General features: G+C 41.0%; 1 protein-coding gene across 1 annotated transcript in view; it reads right to left on the bottom strand.

Annotated features, from left to right (window-relative positions):
• Ppef1 (protein phosphatase with EF-hand domain 1) overlaps positions 1 to 19,928 on the bottom strand; it is a 115,798-nt gene that overhangs the window by 72,742 nt on the left and 23,128 nt on the right. Inside the window, exons 2-3 of the mRNA XM_041642404.1 lie at positions 3,583 to 3,710; positions 1,191 to 1,251 (exon numbers count right to left, since the gene is read on the bottom strand). Of these exons, the coding sequence (XP_041498338.1) occupies positions 1,191 to 1,251; positions 3,583 to 3,710 (189 nt within the window). The remainder of the gene's footprint in view (positions 1 to 1,190; positions 1,252 to 3,582; positions 3,711 to 19,928) is intronic.

Raw genomic sequence — 19,928 nt, 5'->3', positions numbered from 1 at the left:
CTGTTCAAATAATCCAGTATAGGGGAAGGGTCTCTAACTTCAACAGCTCTTACAGGTCCCACTTTCAACATGTTGAACTTTGGGAGAAAGATTGAAGACATAGCAGACATACTGAATGGAGAGAGGGAAAGATATTACATTTAATCTATTGTAGTAGTAGGAGCGGGGCTATGTCCCTGGCACCTGGCCGCCCACATGGCTAGCTTATACCCCGAAATAACAACACACAAACTGTATTCTTTTAAACACTGCCTGGCCCATTAGTTTCAGCCTCTTAACCCATTTCTAATAATCTATGTAGCACCACGAGGTGCGCTTACCAGGAAAATTCAGCATGTCTGACCTGGTGGCTGGCTGCATCGCCATCTGCCTCAGAGAGCAGAGCTATCGCATCTGCCCGGGAGAGGGGAGCATGGCGTCTCTGAGCTCACTTCCTCTTCCTCCCAGCATTCTGTTCTGTTTACTCCTCCCACCTATGTTTTAACCTATGAGGGCCAAGCAGTTTCTTTATTGCTTAACCAATGAAATCAACAGATTGATATATGACACTCCCACATCAATCTATCATTTTCACCTAGACTCCACTGTGTGCAATACTCAAAATACTTGGATTTCTTAGCATAAAACTTCTATAGGTAAAACACAAGCTTCTCATTACTAAACTTCTCTTGTGTATTAACAGATTGTGGTTCCAGACAAAATATTTAACCAAGGAATGCTGAATTTTGTTTTTTAATTAAAGGCTGACTTAACAAATCCCATCCAGATGGGGAATAAAAACAAGTTGAGCAAAGTTTAGTTGCTAGGTGTCACACAGACAAGAAAGAGGAGCATCTTTAATGGCATAGCATCTCTTATCGTCATTTACATTTTAATGAAGACAATTCAATATATAAAACTGATTTTCAAAAGACTACCCTTTAGAAGTGGAATGATTGTTTGGCAGTTACGAGAACATACTATTCCTGCAGAAGACCTGAGTTCGGTTCCCAGCACCCATATTGCATAGCTCATAACCTCCCGAAACTCCAGCTCCAGAGAGTCTGATGTCCTCTTTTGGCTCGCATGGACTCTGTACTCACCTGCACAAACACACACCTACCCACCCACCCACTCACCACCCCACACACCCAATTTAAAAATAAAAATAAATCAAACCTTAACAGGCTAAAACTTTTTTTTTTGCTTACCTGACTCTTCATTATTTGTCTTTGTGTAGTTTTCCAACATGAAGGAAAAGAAGTTGGACAGCTGAACAAGATAAAATAATATAAATCATTAATAAAGGCTGAGCCACTGCAGCAAACAGCAAAGTTCTGTGCAAGTCCCTTATTCTCCTGTTGTGCTCATCTTCCTGCTACAGCGCATGCCAAGAGTCACAGATGGGCAGCAACCACACTGAGCTGCATAGAAATTATATATGCATCCCTCCTGGGAGGCTGCCCATACAGAACTGGCTAAAGCAAATGTGTAACATCCCAGTCCTCCACCTCCTTGCCATGCATGGGACAAATGATAATGTAATTCACATTTAAACGCGTCTATGGGATCGGCTGAAGTTAGACTTGTGCAGAAGGTATAGTTCTTCCTGACTTCTTTGTTCCTTATGGTCTCCTCGTTATCTCTTTGGTATCAAAATTAATACTGTTTAAATTGACAGTCTACATGGGCTTAGGGAGATTGCTCGGTGGCTAAGAGCACTGACTGTTTTCTCGGAGAAACAGAGTTCAATGCGCAGCATCCACATAGCAAGCAGCTTATAACTACCTGTGAACCCAGGCTCAGGGGATGCAATGCTCTCTTTTGGCCTCCATGGGCACTGAACACACAAGATGAACAGATATACATGAAATCAAAACACACACACAAACACAACTAAATACTTTTAAAAAGACAGCCAACTCTATGAGGTCCTAATCAAAGCAAAGGGAACACTGAATGCCCTATGTCTTTTGTTGTTGTTGTTGGGATTTTTGGTCGTGGTGGTAGAAGTGATGGTGTTTTTTTTTTTTTTTGAGACAGGGTCTCACTATATAGCCCTGGCTGTACTCAGACTCACTATATAGACCAGGTTGGCCCCAAACTCAGAGATCCTCCTACTTCTGTCTCCTGAGTGCTGAAATTTAAGACATGTATCACCATGCCTGGCCTAACCTATATCATTTTAATAGCTACCAAGAAGAGATTTGCCAACTTAACTCCTTTGGAAATTTGTTTTTTTAAGGACCATAACCTGATACTTAAATATGGTTGTTAAAACTTTTAAAAAAAAACACCAAAGGAAAATGAGGTCTCCCTTAATATCACTACCCACTCACCCTTGTTTCTGCCAGTAGCCACTACGCAGAATCTGCTGTGTATGTTTTTCTAGAATATGGTTGAATGGTTAGGTTTTTTAAAAATATTTATTTATGTATTTATTTATTATGTATACAATATTCTGTCTGTGTGTCTGCCTGAAGGCCAGAAGAGGGCACCAGACCCCATTACAGATGGTTGTAAGCCACCATGTGGATGCTGGGAATTGAACTCAGGACCTTTGGAAGAGCAGGCAATGCTCTTAACCTCTGAGCCCCAGAGTTTTTTTGCATACATGAGATAAACTCTAGGTAGCACTATGTAAGTTGGGTCTTACATTAATAACTATATTGGGGATCTTTCTAAGATCATTTATAGGTAAAAGGTACTCATTTTTATTGGTGAATATTAAAGCAAATATAAATAAATTTGTATCACCAGTTTTATAAAGGACTTACACATTCATATATTTTCTTTTATAACTTTCATAGACTTGTTCCCTGGAAAACCTGTTTTTAAGGTCTAAAAGTAGCCTGTCTGAAGGGCTTTGGAGGTTAGCTTAGTTGGTAAAGTGTTTGCTATGAGAACCTGAGTTTGAGCCCCAGAACTTATATAAAAACAGGGAAGTATTCACTTGTAATCCCAGAACTGGGGAGGCTGAGATAAGACGGTCCCCAGGAATCACTTCCCTAATAGCCAACCCTATTGGGAAGTTTTAGATCTCAATGAAAGATGCTATCTTAAGAAAGACAAGGTGGACAGCTCTTGAGGAATGATACCCATTCCACACACATACACTTGGATGTGCACACACCCCTGCAGCAACATACACAAGAACATATGCAAACATAGCTATTCTTTTGGGGTTGGGGATATATAGTTCAGTGGTACAGTGTTTTCCCAACTTGCACAAGGCTCTGGGTTCAGCCCCTCCACTTCCATTTTTTATTTTTCCATTCATAAAGTCATGAGTTCATTTACCATTATGGAATATGCTCAAAAAATAGAAAAAAATACTTTTTATTAGTTAGCTAGACATCTGGCATTGTTCTAAAAGTGGGAGCTTCAAAACTGAGAAATGCCATCTCCCCAAATCACAATCTCTCAACAACTAGTTCCAAAATAATGCCATTGCAGCTTCTATGAAAACCTTTCATCAAGGCTCCTCAGCTTCAAATAGACCCGCAGTTTCATTCTTTCAAAAACAAGAAGAGGGGAGAGCGCCAGAGAGGAGGGGAGGGAAGGCGGAAGGGAGGGAAACAAAGAAATGCTTGCCAAACAGACCTGCATTTGGCCTTGCTCATCAGCATATTCGATAGACTGGAAGATGGCGAGGGCATAATGCTGTCTGGCCATCAGTCGAGCTCTGTACCGCCGGTACCAGTTTTGGATGACTAATGCGGCTTTCAGCACTGCAGACCCGCAGGATATGAAAGGCAGAGAAAAATAATTATATTATAGCTTTGAGGGAAGCAGGTGGTTTAACCAAAACAATCCAACAATTTCTTAGTCCTAAAAAATAGGAACATAATAAACAATGAGATTGACCTTTATGCTTTATATAAAATGTTCTTAAGGCTCAAACACTCAGAGAGATCAGAGCACAATGATGTCATAACCATTAAGGGTAGAAGCTTTAAGGTAAGATTGCCTGAACGCGATGCTTCCTACCTGTCAGTCACTAGAAAAAGGAGTGTAGACTTTCAGCGAATACATTCCATGGGGTATCTTGCCACCATTAGAAAGAAAGGATTAAATAAACCCTGGGCAATATGAGTGCACTGGTTGGTTTTTGTCAATATGATACAACCTAGACATATACAGGAACAGGGAAACCTAACTGGAAAAAAATGCCTCCATATGATTGGCCCATAGGGTATTATTGTCTTGATGAGTGATTGATGTGGAAGAGTTAAGCCCATTGTGGGTGGTGTCACCTCTGGGCAGGTAGGTGGTCCTAGAGGGTTTAAGAAATCAAACTAAATATGCCAGGAGGAGCAAGCCATTAATTGGCTCTACTCCATGGCCTATCAGTTCCTGTTTCCAGGTTCAATCTCGGTTTCCTCAAGAGTTTTGTATTCACCATGCACAGAGTGTTCAACAATGTTTACCAAATACTTAGAGAGTCCCTGCAGTCCTCCCAACACTGATGGAGGAAGGTCATTGGTTAAATAAAGAAAGTGCCTTGGCCCTGATAGGTTAAAATTTAGATAGGTGGAGTAAACAGAACAGAATGCTGGGAGGAAGAGGAAGTGAGCTCAGAGGCCATGCAGCTCTCTCCAGGGCAGACTCGATGCAGCCAGTCACCAGGTCAGACATGCTGAATCTTTCCTGGTAAGCGTACCTCGTGGTGCTACATAGGTGAATAGAAATGGGTTAAGAGGCTGAAACTAATGGGCCAGGCAGTGTTTAAAAGAATACAGTTTGTGTGTTGTTATTTCGGGGTATAAGCTAGCCAGGTGGCCAGGAGCTGGGCTGTGGGAAGAGGCCCACAGCTCGTACTACACAACACCGTGAAGCTAAGAGAGGTAAGAGTACCTACTTAGCTCACTTAGTCACTAAGTAGAAATGGACAGGGAAAATCTGAACACAGATCTGACCCCAAGGCCCAAGCTTTTCACCTCCAAAGAGATGTTCACCTATTGCTATACATCATGTCCCCATTTATACAATGATATAGCAGAAAGAATGATCACGAGAGTTTCATCTACTTAGAATTAACAATGTCAAATAATATACTGTTAATAATAGATAACCGAGCTGATTTCTGTTTAATAATAGAACAGTCTGCTTTGAAACTTTCAGTGCCCACAAACATCATCAGCTCCATGCCACATGTAAGGAAACTGAGTTCAGAGCAGCGAGTGTGTTGTTCAAAGTTACCTAGCATAGACATCTGAGTCCAAACCCTGAGTTCTTTCTACTGGGGCCAGTTACTTTATTCCCTAACTCATTTGGATCTTTCTTTTCATTGACTAATAACAAACACTGTATACCAAATGCCTACTAACTGCAGTAACAGGACAGTACATATACCGCCCTTTCTGCTCCTTCCCAACACAAGGAGAAATGGGAGCTAATGTCCTTCTGTCTCTGCTTGGTCTCTGTGCAGGGCATGGTTGAAATTCTAACCCACATGGGAGGAGTCATTGTTTTCTCAGGTAAACAACTGCATTCATTGGGTTCTATTCTGAGGCACTATGGAAAGACAGGGATGTGGAAGGGAAAGGAGCCTCTCATCCTGGTGTCTAGTGAAAGTCTTCAGACAGCAGTGAGTCAAATATTCCACAGGTATAGGATGGTCAGAGAGATCCCAGAGGTCCCCCCAAATAACACAGTTTATTGTTACTACTCTTGTTTACCCACCAAAACTGGATGACAAGACCCTATTTCTGGAGACCCGGTGTGCGTTTGCTACATCACTCATGTAATTCAATTGGTAAATCAATTTGGAAGCTTCCTCCCCGATGGCCAGCTAGTTTAGTGCCAGAAGGTGCTATGTACAATTTGAGAGGAGAAAAGTCATCAATAGTCTTATCCAGCTGTGGACTCTGCAGGCTACAATACACTACAACACACTACCCCAGGCAAGAGTGGCATGACTGTTAAGGGGGGTGGTAACTAACCAGTTTCTGATGGGATTTGAGGTCCACTCCAAAAAACCTCAAAGGTCCTGCCTGGTACTATAAATCTGGCTGGTAGCTCATGGCCAAGGAGGTCATAGGCCCCAGGAGGAAATTTACTATTATTTGGATAAATGGACACGATGTCAAACTGCCTTCTAAATGTTTATGTTTATACCCATAGATTGGTGCTGCCTTCAGTCTGGGTCAAAGAAATCCTGTGTGAGTGGGAAATGATTAATGCAAAGATTCACAAGTAGTCAAAGTGCTGATAATAAGAGACTTTAAAAAGCTATTTTAAAATTATATGGATGAGTGTTTTGCCTACATGTCTGTATATGCATCAGATGCATGCCTGGTGCCCACAGAGGTCAGAAGAGGGTCTTAGATCCCTGAAACTGGAGTTACAGGTGGTTGTGGGTCATGATGTTAGTGCCTGGAACCAAATCTGGGTCCTCTGTAAGAAGAACATGTGCTTGTTAACTGCTGAGCCATCTCTCTATCCCCATAAGTGACTATTGTGTGCTCATCCCCAAGTGGCACATCTATATTACCCCCTCCAAAGCTAAGGAAGCATCGAGAAACAAGGAGTAAAAAGAATGTAAGAGCCAGATGATGGGGAGCATTGTGAAATGCTGTCATTTGGATGTAACTGGATGTCACATCTAGTTACATCCATGAACTCACATCAGTGGCGATTACCTGCACATGACTGGGCTCCTCAACATTCCACCATGAGGAGCTACAGACATTTAATGACTGATATGGGGCGGGGGGGGTCATATTCCTTTGTAGTATAGCCAGTGGTAAGTTGGCCTCACTCAAGTAAACCCATGCTCATGCAAACAACCCTAATTAAATGTGTGACACCCCCCCCAAAAAAGATAGAAAAGTAGGAAGGGGATTTGTAGGGGAAAAGAAGTTCAGTGGGGGGGATAAAAGAGAAAATGGGGAAATATGATCAAAATACATTTTATATGAAATAGATTATTAGAGAAACAAAAATGGTTAAAACAACAAAAAAAGAAAAGAAAAGAAAAAGAAGGAAAGGAAGGAAGGAAGGAAGGAAGGAAGGAAGGAAGGAAGGAAGGAAGGAAGGAAGGAAGGAAGGAAGGGAATCACAGTATATTTGAGGTTGGAGGAATATACTTCAGTTGCCTGTCATGCACAAAACCCTGGGTTCAATGCCCAGTACTGCGTAAAACCAGGTGAGGTAGTTACCATGTATAATCGCAGCACTTAGAAAGCAGAGACAGAGCAGCAAAAGTTCAGTGGTCCTTGGCTACAAGGCAAGTTAAAGGGCAACCTGGACTATCTGACACTCTATCTTAACAAAGAAAGAATTCCAGGTCAGTGCATATTTACTGTGAGGGTTATCGCAGAGTGACATCATTCCTTTTATGTAGAGATGTTTCTACAGAGAAGAGTACAACCCATGATGAGAAGAGGGACCCATTCTACACGCTGCCTTGTGATTTGTGGCTGATCCCAAACGCCATGTTGGGTTCTACAGAACAATGATCATGTACCTAGGTTCTAGAATTTGAGATCTGCATTCTCTCTCACTGCCAAGCAGGGTAACCCCCAACAATTTATCTCTGGACTTCAGTGGCCTTATTTTGCAAACTATGACTGATGACAATTCATAGGAAGGAGGAAATCAAATCAAGGTATCTACATCACAATGTCTGGCACAAAGCAAATGTTCCTGATTTGTCTTGCTCTCCAACCTTTGACTTGATTTTTTTAATTTTAAAAATTTCTTTCAGCCGGGCGATGGTGGTGCACGCCTTTAATCCCAGCACTCGGGAGGCAGAGGCAGGCAGATCTCTGTGAGTTCGAGACCAGCCTGGTCTACAGAGCTAGTTCCAGGACAGGCTCCAAAGCCACAGAGAAACCCTGTCTCGAAAAACCAAAAAAAAAAAAAAAATTCTTTCAAAATGCCACAATAATGACCATCACCAGAAATAAGAGTATTAAATCAAACAAACAAAAACAACTTGGCAATTTAAAAAAAAAGCCATGCATGTTGGGGAGAAAAAAAAATGGATTGATACCTTAACTAAATCTATACTGTTGCTTCCCAAAGCTTACATATGGTGGTAACTTTTTTCTCCTCCTGCAGAGATTAATAAGACCGGGAAGACAGACACACAATTCTTACACATTGACCTAAAGCAGCTCTAAGCTGTCAAGCAAGGTGAGAGCTAGACAACACAGATCTTTGCCTCCTTGGGCTGGATGGATTGAAGCAAACAACCCCTCGGTTCTACCTGGCACTACTTTGGAATTCTCCAGTCAAGAGGAGCGGCTGTGTTACCCTGCAGCATGTAGGTGGACTCTCTGGCACCAAATAAGGTCTTAGGGGCCTGCTGTTGGTATGCCTAATCCTGTCTGTCAGTCTCCTAACCTCTCCTGGAGAGGTTCTGAGGAAGTTAAATGCTCAAAAAGATAACAGCAAGGTACGGATCAAAACCCATTTTCTTGGTCAACTGTGGCCCAAGAATTCAAAATACCAGTGTAGAACTCTAATAGGGCCTGAGTTGGAGGAGCCAGGAAGTCAGAAGCTTGATATCTAAGCATGTCCGATTTTTCTTTCTCCACGAAGACCAGGCCTCATCAAATGCCCTCCAATTCCATTCCCTCTGTTCCTCTTCTGCCACTCAATTCCTCCTGTTCCCATTCCCACCTGCCCCAGTCCACTAGCAAAATCTCCTCCATTTTCCCTTAGAGAGCCTTCCTTGTTACTTAGCCTCTCTGGGTCTGTGGATTGTAGCATGGCTATCCTTTACTTTATAGCTAACATCCACTTATCGGTGAGAACATACCATGTTTGCCTTTCTGGGTCTGGGTTACCTCCTTCATTCATTCATTTTTAAAAATATAACAAAATAATATATAGTAAGATAAAATAAAAGCTACCACATTGAAGTTGAACAAGACAAACCAACAAAAGGAAAAAAGCTCAAGAATCAGAGGTTCCCCCTTTCTATATGTGTTTCTCTTTATGCTGACTGGTAAAGATGTCTTATCTTGCTTGGTTCTTGTTTTTTTAATCAAGAGCTTCCTTGGCAGGCAGTTCCTTAAACCAGAAGTTTTGTATTTGGAATGATAAGGCATTCAGACTCTGCTTTTGAGATTCCGCTGGCAGAGGCCTTCTGAGGAAGCACCAGGAGGAGCAAACTGTTAACGTCCCTTTAAGGAGCCTGGCACCCAGTCAGGAAGACACGGAGCACAAGGGCAATAGAGCTGATTAAAAGGAATTCAAATGAACTGGAAAGAGAATGGATCCTCTCCTGACAAAAGGCTTTAATTGAGAAGGAAAAGCACCTATTCCCCCAACTGCTCAAAGCAGAGTAAGAATAGAGTGTGGTTTGCCTTTGTGGGGAGCACAGCTGTCATTATTGTTAGTCTTGTTTAGCTATATTCTATAGCTGCCACCTGCAAGAGAGCGAGACTCTTCTAGTCCCTCTCCCAAGTTCTCTTGAGAGACAACATGAAGTGCATGCTTTGCAGACATGAGATGGTCACAAAGTCTATTCCTTGAACAGTGCCATGGCTTCTATGTTAAACGTCACAGTCATACAAGGCATGGTGATTCACAGTTGGAGCCCCAGCGCTTTAGAGGCCAAGGCAGTAAGTTCAAATGGAGCCTGAACTACACAGTTAGTTCTAGGCCATCCTGGGACTGGCGCACACACATGCACACTGAAACAAAATAAACAAAAAAGGAATATAACCGCTAGCATGACAATATTGAGAGGTAAGAGTTCTGGGATGTCCTTAGGTCCCTGATGAATAGATTAGTACTTTTATCTTAGGAGTGGCTTCCTGAGGAAAGGATGGTGTAGCTCCATTCCTCTCTCTGAGTGCACAGGCTCTCTGACCACACAACGTTCTTAGTCATGTTATGAGGCAGCAAGAAGTCCCTGGCCAGATGACAATGCCTTAATATTTGACTTCCCAGTCTCCAGCACCGCGAGAAATGCCTTTTCTTTATAAATCCCACAGTCTGAAGTATTCTGTCAGAACAGTAGAAAATGACCAAACTAGGAAGCGAGGAAAGCAGAGAGCTTATTGAGATTTGCTCATCCACAAACTCTGGTCTGGCTCCCCTGCAGAGCAAGGGGTGGTCCTGAAAGACATAGGTTTGCATTTTTACACTACACTTATTTCTTTACTGGTGTTGATGGTGGTGGTGGTGGTGGTGGTGGTGGTGGTGGTGGTGGTGGTGGTGTGTGTGCTGTAATACACATAAGGGAGTCAAGGACAACTTACAGGAGTCGAGTTTCTCCTGTCATTCATTATATGGGTGCCAGGGAACAAACGCAGGTCTTTATACACTAAATCAGTTCACCAGTCCCTGAATGGCATTTTTAAAAAAGATTTTTGAATTGTGAGTGCACGCATGCGTATGTGTGTTTACGTGTGATTGTAAGTGCCCATGGAGCTAGAGGTATTCGACCCTCGGAGAGTGAGTGACAGCTGGTGTTGAGCTGTCTTATATGGGTGCATTCCTCTACAAAAGTACTGTGTGCTGTTGACCACTGAGCCATCATCCCAGCTCCAGACCTGTTCTTAAACAAGAAACTAAAACCATCTCCAAACGATGATGGGTGTTTTAGAACCATCACTTTCCTCAAGTGACAATGGAGATGAGAATTTTATCCTTGTCAGAAACCTCTGGCTTTCCAGTTAGAGAAGAGTAAGAATTAAAATTCATTTGTTTTACATTCTATATACTTGTTCATTCACCTATCTGTAAGAGTTAAAAACAAAAACAAAACCAACTAAGTTCTGAATTTGTAATTAGAGAACTTCCATTTTGGTCTTTACTGAAGCAGGTGCCAGGTGTAACTTCAGGCAGATCATGTAACCTCCCTGGTCATCATTTCTCTGGTGAACGCTGGCAATGCTGGGTTTATGTGCTCTCTAAGATCCTTTCCAATTAGAAAATATTCAAACCATCTGCTTTTTTAGGGACACAGCTGCAACCAACCTATTATTGCACATAGCAAAGTTGAAAATAACTACTGAAGGGCAAAATATGATGAGTAAAACTTCATGCTCAAGCAGAAACTTCTGGAAAAGCAAGACAAATTCGAAAGGCTATTCGATTCTACATAGGACTTGATACAGATGTAGCTCAGCAGAAGACCACTTGCCTACTATGTGTAAGACCCTGTTTTTCGTCCCTAGAACTCCTAAATATAACTAAATAAACAACGAATAAATACATTATCCCCGTAGAAAAATATAAGTAAAACTATGAACAACTCTGGTTTTGCCATCAAGGAACTGTGGCCAAAATCGATAACAATTGTTTCAAGAACATTATTTTTTTTTCCTAGAATGACCTTTTGTCTCAAGTCTTGCTTTATTTTGTTGATTGTTTGCTTTATGGCAGGTTCTCTCTATATAGTCATGGAATTTGCAATCCTCATCTCTGTCTCTAAGTGTTAAGATTACACGCATGTGCCACCACTCCCCATTTACCTCTTTAAATACTCTACAATGTGACTGCCGTGGCTAATGTGGTCACTGGCATGAACAAGGGGAGGGGAGGATGAATGGAGAAGAAAATGAAGAGCAGAGGGAGCCGAAGCTAACAAATATACAGGCAGAGTCTGAGGCATAGAGGCCTCAGTGTGGACAAAGAGGTAAGAGAAAGAGATGACAACTACAAATATTTCAGAGGTAAGCCGCTGTGGCAGGGGATGAAAGTAAGCAACTGAATCTGAGCAGTGGAGGTGGTTGCTAAACTCAGGAGGTCAAAGAACTGAGGTGTCGAAAAGCATTGTAGGGCCAAGAATGATGGGTTATTGAAGAATTACAAGTTGAGGGAAATTTCCCCACCAAACCGTCTCTTCAGCACATCTCTTCAACACTGAAATTACTGAAGAGTCTTGGATAGTTGTGTGTGTGTGTGTGTGTGTGTGTGTGTGTGTGTGTGTGTGTGTGTATCCCTCAATTTTATTTTTTCTGCTATTTCTTCTCAATTCAATTTGGGCTATATGTTTTTCTGGGATAAGCAATATGTCCTTTTGGGGACAGTTCCATGATGGAGCTGGAAAACTGGCTCAATAGTTAAAAGCACTTATTGTTCTTGCAGAGGACCAGGGTTCGGTTCCCAGCATCCACATAATGGCTAACAAGTATGCATAACTCCAGTTCCAGATCAGGCGCCCTCTTCTGACCTCCACAGGCACCAGGCAAGCCTATGATGCACATGCATACATGTATGCAAAACACTCATACACATAAAATAAAATAATAAGTGAATCTTAAAAAATGCGAAGAGCAACAATTAAAAAAATAAGCACATGATGTTCAGTCTCATTCACGATTATGCTAACTTGGATAGCTTGATAAAGGTGGTATTCACAGGCCCAGAAACCCTCTACCAAAGGAGTACTGTTTTGTATCCTCTTAATGAACAGTTGGCAGTAACATGCTAGTCTAACCTACAAAGTATCTACTGGATTTTGCTTAAAGCAATTGCTTCTGTGGTGGTCACAGAACAGCTATGTTCCAACTCATTCTTTCTATATTTATTAGAACTTGGGTTTTTAAACACCCCATTTGAAGCCCTATTTTATCTAATAGGGAGTTGACACAGCACAAAGATTACAAACAGCTATCTTATGCAAGTTTACATTACAAATGTAACCATTGGCTATACCGCTAGTTTAGGAAAATGTGAAGATATATCTAGGTAATATCAAAATAAAACAGGACAGCTCAGCAAAGTGCTCAGAGAAGGACAAAAGCAGTATTCATTTTTCTAAAAGAATCATTATTATGAAGATATCTAATTTATAATGCTATTATATTCTTAACTATCTAAAAAATATAGCTAGGTTAAAGTATCAACATCATTTTCAACTATTTAAAATTTTTCTCATAGGAAATGTGCCCTATGCCACAATTCAGTAGTGATCTTTAATCTTACTTAAAAATATTAAATATCCTGATGACAATTCTGTTTTGTCTCCCTGGTATTAATTACTAATCTGAGTTATATTGCCACATTTGTTATTCAAAGGTCAAAAACAATCAGTATTTTGTCATTTACACTTGCTAAAAGCCTAATAGAATATGAATTGTAATTATATAAATGTTCTGATTTTGGAAAATAACTGGCAACTGGAGCTTAGGCACTGCCCTTTATTAATTTGAAACGTGTCTCTCTGTAACAGGATTTTCTAATGATTAACAGGATGCAACCATAAATATGGCACATTATCTAATAGAAACTTAAAGCTGCTGGAAAAAAGTCACTTAGATAGATAATATCACATCACTTAAGAGGTATTGAAAGTATTTAGGGGGTTTTTTGTTTTGTTTTTTTGAGACAGGGTTTCTCTGTAACTTTGGAACCTGTCCTGGAACTAGCTCTTGTAGACCAGGCTGGCCTCAAACTCACAGAGATCCACCTTCCTCTTCTTCCTGAGTACTGGGATTAAAGGCGTGTGTCACCACCACCCGGTTGAAAATACTTAGGATCTTAAAAGCAAAGGTGGGCTAATCACACAGAAAATAAAGAAAAAAGTGAAAATCCATTTAATTGATATATAGAATACAAACGTTGTTGGAACTAGGTTGTTATTTTGACTTGATTTGAGTTTTTCTATTTTACTTAAACATAAATATGTTTGTAATATCAATCCTACACAAGTCTTGAGGCATACATATTACCATATCAAAAAGTGATTGATTCACTATAATTGAGAGGGGAAAACAAGTAATCTCCTTTTACAAAGAAAAGTTCTTACAATAATTCTCAATAAAGTAGGAATTATAATGTATGATGTAGTGAAAAGTGAAGACATAAATAAAGTCATAATGCCACCAATGGTGAGCATAAGGGTGACAAAGTAAGAGGCCTAAGAGGAACCCAGAAGCATTCCAATATTTAAAAATTGGAAGAGAATGGAGCCAGTGTGAACAATTAAGACAAAGACGTAAAAGGAAATGCAGGAGAATGTGTTGTCACTGAAGCCAAGAACAATGGCTGTTTTAAGGAAGGGTATGCAGGAATGCCATTTTCTGCCAGGAAGCTGAACAAAATCAGACCAGACATGCTCCATTGAATTTTGAAGATGCTTAAGTATCTCTCAGATCATTTTCTGTGGTCTAAGGCTGAGTCAGTAGGAGACAGCAATTTTGGACAATAGGGAAAGTCTGAATACAATATTATCTCTTTGTAGATATAATCACCAATGTTACATTTCTTCAAGGCAATTCAGTTTTGTAATTATATAAGAGAATATCTCTCTTTTTAGGACATTCATGGTGAGGTATATATAGGTTACCATCATAATGGCTCTGGGTACTTTTTTCTTTTCAAATGAAAAAGAAGAGAGAGGATTGGAAAGAGAGAAAGGACGGCAAAATGTGAACAGGTGATGGTAGGTAATGAGTAGACAGGTATTCACTAGCCTTTGGTTTTCAAGAATAAGTTAGAAGGAAAGCAAAAGTAAAGCAAAGCTAAACAAAATTTCATGAGAACAATGACTCAGTGGGTTAAGAGTACCCACTGTACGAATCTGAGGACCTGAGTTCAGACCTCAGAACCCAAGTAAAAAGCCATGTTGAGCCAAGCTTGCCTGTAAGCCCAACCCTGTAGGGAGTGGAGACAGGAGGATGGGGTAGGGAGGCTTCTTGGGTGCCAGCCTAGCTGTAGATTCAGAGACCTTGCTCAAAAGAATAAGGTGGAAAGAGGTAAAACAAGGCACAGTCTATGTCATCCTCCTCGCCTCCATTCATGCAGAGGTATGCTCATGTACACACACAGACACATGCCACTCATACACACACACACACACACACACACACACACACACTCACACATATACACAAAAAAGAAAAGAGTTAAAGCAGAGGAACTTAACATGCCAAGGTTAAGCAAAAGAGGCAGCATGGTAGAAAGAACCCTGCAGCTCCACGCAGTCCAGCAGACTTTCAGGGACAGACGTTACAATGCATCTAATGTGGTGTCTGTATTTCATGCAGGGGGAAAACAAGGAAGGCCCCAGCTCAGATGACTTCTGCTGCTCTTCCCAGTGCCAGTAAAGACCGCTCAATGGCAACTATAATGACAACAATAACAGGGGTGGCAAAAGAGTCTCTAAACTGGGGAGAACATTCTTTAGGGAATACCAGAGAAGGAATGTTAGAATCCATTTTCCATATGGTCCTAAATTTAAATATGCATTTAAAATTGGGAGTGAGGGACTGGGGGGACACAGGACTAGAAGTTACCATAGAGAGTCTCTCCAGCCGTTGGGAACAGCTTGTAAGTAAATTAAGCTTAAGTCAATGAAATTTTTTTCCCTAAATTTAAGAAATTTTATCAAGAATTATAGAAATGTTTGATTTGCTTTAAGTATTTTTCAGATTTTAGTGTCATATCTGTGTGTGTGTATGCATATGCATGTGTGTACTTACATGCACAAGTACAGGTATGTGCCTGCATGTGGAAGTCAGAAATCAATGACAGGTATCTTCCTCAATTGCTTCCTGCCTTATTTTTTGGGACTCAGTGTCTGGCTGAATCTGAAGCCCATGTACTTAGCTAGATTGGTTGGCCAATACGCCCTAGAGATACTCTATCTATCCAGTGCTGAGATTACAGAAATTTGCCATCACATTTTTATAGATGGTTACTGGAAACTGAACTTAGACGCTCATGCTTGCATGGTAAGCACTTTACTATACTGTTTCCCTAATCTGCTTCCCATTTTTTTTTCAGATTTTAAAGTAAAAACAAAAAACAAATAGTTTTAATAAAAAAAAATTTCCATTAGAAAAATTTTCTGTTAGAGCTTAGGAATCAAACTTCAAAGCCGAAGAGGCATGGGTCTCTTTCTGCTTTTTAGCATTTAAAAAGATAAGTGGTCTCAAGGGCAGAAATAAAAGACCATGTATTAGTGCTCTCAGAATGCTCTGTGTAGAACAAAAGGCAATGGATGATCAACTGAAAGCCCAGAGACATAAAAGTATAAGTGCAAAGTGCATTTCAGCCAAAAGAAATTATGTTTAATTTCTGTTTGTTGCATAAATTTCAATTCTCCAAGTCAGGATAGCATATGACATGGGACTTAAATGTTGGGACGGGGGTAATAGCCAAGTCACTGTGAATGCATGAGGACCCAACTTTGACACCCTCGAAAGCTGGGCATGGTGGCTTGCACTTGTAATCTCAGAGCAAATGAGGCGGAGACGGGCAGCTCCCCGGAACTCAGTTTGCCCAGCCTAGCCTACTTTGTGAGCTCCAGGTCAGTGTAAGACCTTATCTCTAAATCACAATAGCCAAAGTTGCCTTACGGCCTCCACAGGCATATACATACATGCACCTGAACACACACATGGATTTAAACTTTGAACTCTGTTAGAGCGGCCACTAATTCAGCCTCTGCCAACAATTAGTGCATAATATTGGATAATTCTTTAATTCAAGGCTAAGTTTCTTTGTCTATGACAAAGCTTCCTCTAAGAGCTTTAGTGAAAACGAGTGAATGCAGTAAGTACTCAATGAATGATAGCTATGACTTGCATTCTCTTATCTGTTACAAAAGAAGCAAAGTAATAATCATAGCAATAGTACAAGTCTAGTTCTTATTTCTGTTTATAGTTTTTGCCTAACTCACAAGAAGATGGCCTTGATTTTTTTTTCCAAGACAGGGTTTCTTTGTGCAGCTTTGGAGTCTGTCCTGGAACTCTACAAAGACTATTCTTCCTCAAAATTGCCACAATACACAGAGCCAGAGTACTGTGATGGAGCTGAGTGATCCCATGCTAAAACACAACACAACACAACAAAACAAAACAAACACACAACCAGACCCCAAGAAATAAGAATTAAGTTTTGGCCATGGTCCTAGTGGTAATTAATTAGCTATGTATTCTGGAGCAAATCAGTTTCCCTCTTAAAACCTCATTCTGAAAAGAATAAACTTTCATAGCAGGTTATGAAGATTGATTATACATGAAAGGGCCTGGCCTATATGTAAGTATTACAGAAACAGAAGGTATTTTTTTAGATAAGCCAATTTAATTAAAGCTAATTTTAGGGCTGGCAATGTGGCTTGGTTGGTAGAGCACAGGCCTAGAAGGTACAAAGCCCCGAGTTTGATCCTCAGCACCAAATAAACCAGATATGTGTATAATCCCAACTCTCCAGAGGAAGAGACAGAAGGATCAAAAGCAGTTCAAAGTCATCTTCAGCTACATAGTGAATTCAAGAGAAGCCTAGAATACATGAGACTCTGCCTCAAGAAAACAAAATAGAATAAAAAGGCAATTTCTGAAATGAGCAACTATGGGAGGCATAGGAAGGTGGAATGGCCGGTAGCAAAGCTGCTTTGTAGCAAAAATGTATGAGCTCCAACATCGTTAGCCATCAGGAAAATGAAAATCAAAACAACTCTAAAATACCATCATATACATGGTAAGATCAGCGTAGCTAAGATCAAAACACAAATGAAAGCTTATGCTGGAGAGGATGTGGAGTAAGGGGAACACTCCTCCTTTGCTGGTGGGAGTGCAAACTTGTACTGCCGCTTTGGAAATCAGTATGGAGAGTTCTCAGAAAATTGGGAATCAATCTACCTCAAAGCCCAGCAATACCACATTCTTGGGCATATACCCAAAGCATGTACACTTATACCACAGGACATTTGCTCAACTATGTTCACAGCAACATCATTTGTCATAGCCAGAACCTGGAAACAACCTGTATGCCCCTCAACCAAAGAATGGCTAAAGAAAATGTGGTACATTTACATAATGGAGTACTACTCAGTGTGTGTGTGTGGGGGGGAAGACATCCTGAAATTTGCATGCAAATAAATGGAACTTGAAAAAAAACATCCTGAGTGAGGTAACCCAGACCCAGAAAGACAAACAAAGTATATACTCACTCATAAGAGGATATTAGACATAAAACCAAGGATAACCAGTCTACAGTCTCCAACACCGAGAAGACAGGAAACAAGGAGAACACTAAGAGGGACACACATGGATCCCCCCTGGAAGGAGACTTAGACAAGATCTCCTTAGTAAATTGGCGGAGTGGAGGGAAGGCAAGTGTGGTAGGGGAGTAGGAAAGGGAGAAGGGGAGAAGAACACGAAGGATCAGAATAGTCCAGTTGGGTGAAGGAGAGAGGGAGAGCAAGGAAAGACATACCTTGAAAGAGGGAGCCATTATTGGGTTAGCTAGAAACCAGGCACCAGGGAAATTTCCAGGAATCCACAAGGATGACCCCAGCTAAGAATCTAAGTGGAGAGGGTACCTGAACTGCCCTTCCCATGTAATCAGATAGATGACTACCTTAATTGTCTGTAGGCCCATATTTCTGTATGGCACAAGAGCCATAAGCCCGGTCTGAAGTGGTCACGAACTCTGCAGACAAGCTGTCTCTGTTTAACAATAGCCAGGATGTGCCGCTCCTAGTTTCTTTTATTATAAATGTAGATTACCCGAGAAGAGATGTTGGCTGAAACTGATGACTTAAGAGTTAGGAGTTTTGGTGCTTCCTTCCTTTGTAATTTGGAAGATGTCTTATAGAGATGCTAATTCATGGCCTATGTGACAGCTAACACACAGGTAGATGCAGACTTGACTTGAGCCCATTCACCTGGTTGCCTAGGAGACAGCCTAATGTGTTTTCCCACTCAATTGATGTGGTGATATATAAGATGTTTGGATAATAAAGGAGAGATCTTGCCCTTGAAGGATGACCGTGTAAGCTGTGTCTGATTATTCCTCACAACTCCGTTCCAGTCCAGTTAAGGAATCTGTGTTGGACCCACATGGACTTCAACAATTGTCATCAAAGACCCTTCATCCAGTAACTGATGGAAGCCGATACAGAGATCCACAGCTAAGCTCTGGGCCAAACTCCTGGAGTCCAGCCACAGCGAGGGAGGAGCGATAGTATGAGCAAAGGGGCCAAGATCATGATGGGGAAATGCACAGAAACAGCTGACCTGAGCTAGTGGGAGCTCATTGACTTCAGACTGACAGCTGGGGAACCTGCATAAGACTGAACTAGGTCCTCTGAATGTGGGTGACAGTCATGTGACTTGGGCAGTTTGTGCGGACACTAGCAGTGGAACTAGGATTTATCCCTAGTGCATGAACTGGCTTTTTGGAACCCATTCCCCATGGAGGGATATCTTGCTCCACCTAGATACAGGGGGAAGGGCCTTGGTCCTGCTTCAAGTGCTCTGACAGACTTTGTTGACTCCCCATGAGGGGCCTCACCCTCTCTGAGGATTGGATGGGGGGTAGGGTAAGGAGAAGGGGGGGAGAAGAACGGGAGGGAGAGGGAACTGGGATTGGTATGTAAGACTGTTTTTAAACAATTAAAACATATATAATTTTAAAAAATGCATGAGATCAAATCTCAACTCTCCTAGCCGAAAGCTGTGCAAATGTCAAATATTTGCCCTCAACTGCTTCAGCTATACAAAGAGGAATGAGGAAACTTCCCTCAGGAGCAAGGCATGGCACCTCTTGCTGGACTCACAATGTGCTGACAGGCTGAGGAGCAGAATTAACATAGATTTGAGGCCAGCCTGAGCTACATAGTGAGACACTGACTATGCCAAAAGAAAAGAAAAATTAAAGTATTTTCAGGTTTACTCCAAGCAGTAAATAAAATGCACACACAATATGGAGCAGACTTTCTAGAATACTCTGGAACTAAAAGCTATTATTTTCTATCAAAAATTTTCAAATCATCCCTAGCCCTTGACACAGTAATTTCATATCTAATCACCTGATGGTGGAAGCAATCTGAAATAAACAGCTTTGCATGGAGAAATTCTTCAAAGTGTTATTTATATTTAGCATAAAGCTGCAATATTAGAAAAATCCTTCAACACAGTATAATCATCTATGAAATCATGTATTTATCAATGCAGAAAATGTCTACAAAACACTTATAAAAATTGAGAAATATTTATATTGAATAATATTTTGTGCTGCAAGCAAGGCTT

The sequence above is a fragment of the Microtus oregoni genome, unplaced genomic scaffold, assembly GCF_018167655.1.
Source record: "Microtus oregoni isolate MIOR12 unplaced genomic scaffold, Mior012 000074F_003, whole genome shotgun sequence".
NCBI classification, from domain to species: Eukaryota; Metazoa; Chordata; class Mammalia; order Rodentia; family Cricetidae; genus Microtus; species Microtus oregoni.
This window is presented reverse-complemented; position numbering and strand designations above follow the sequence as displayed.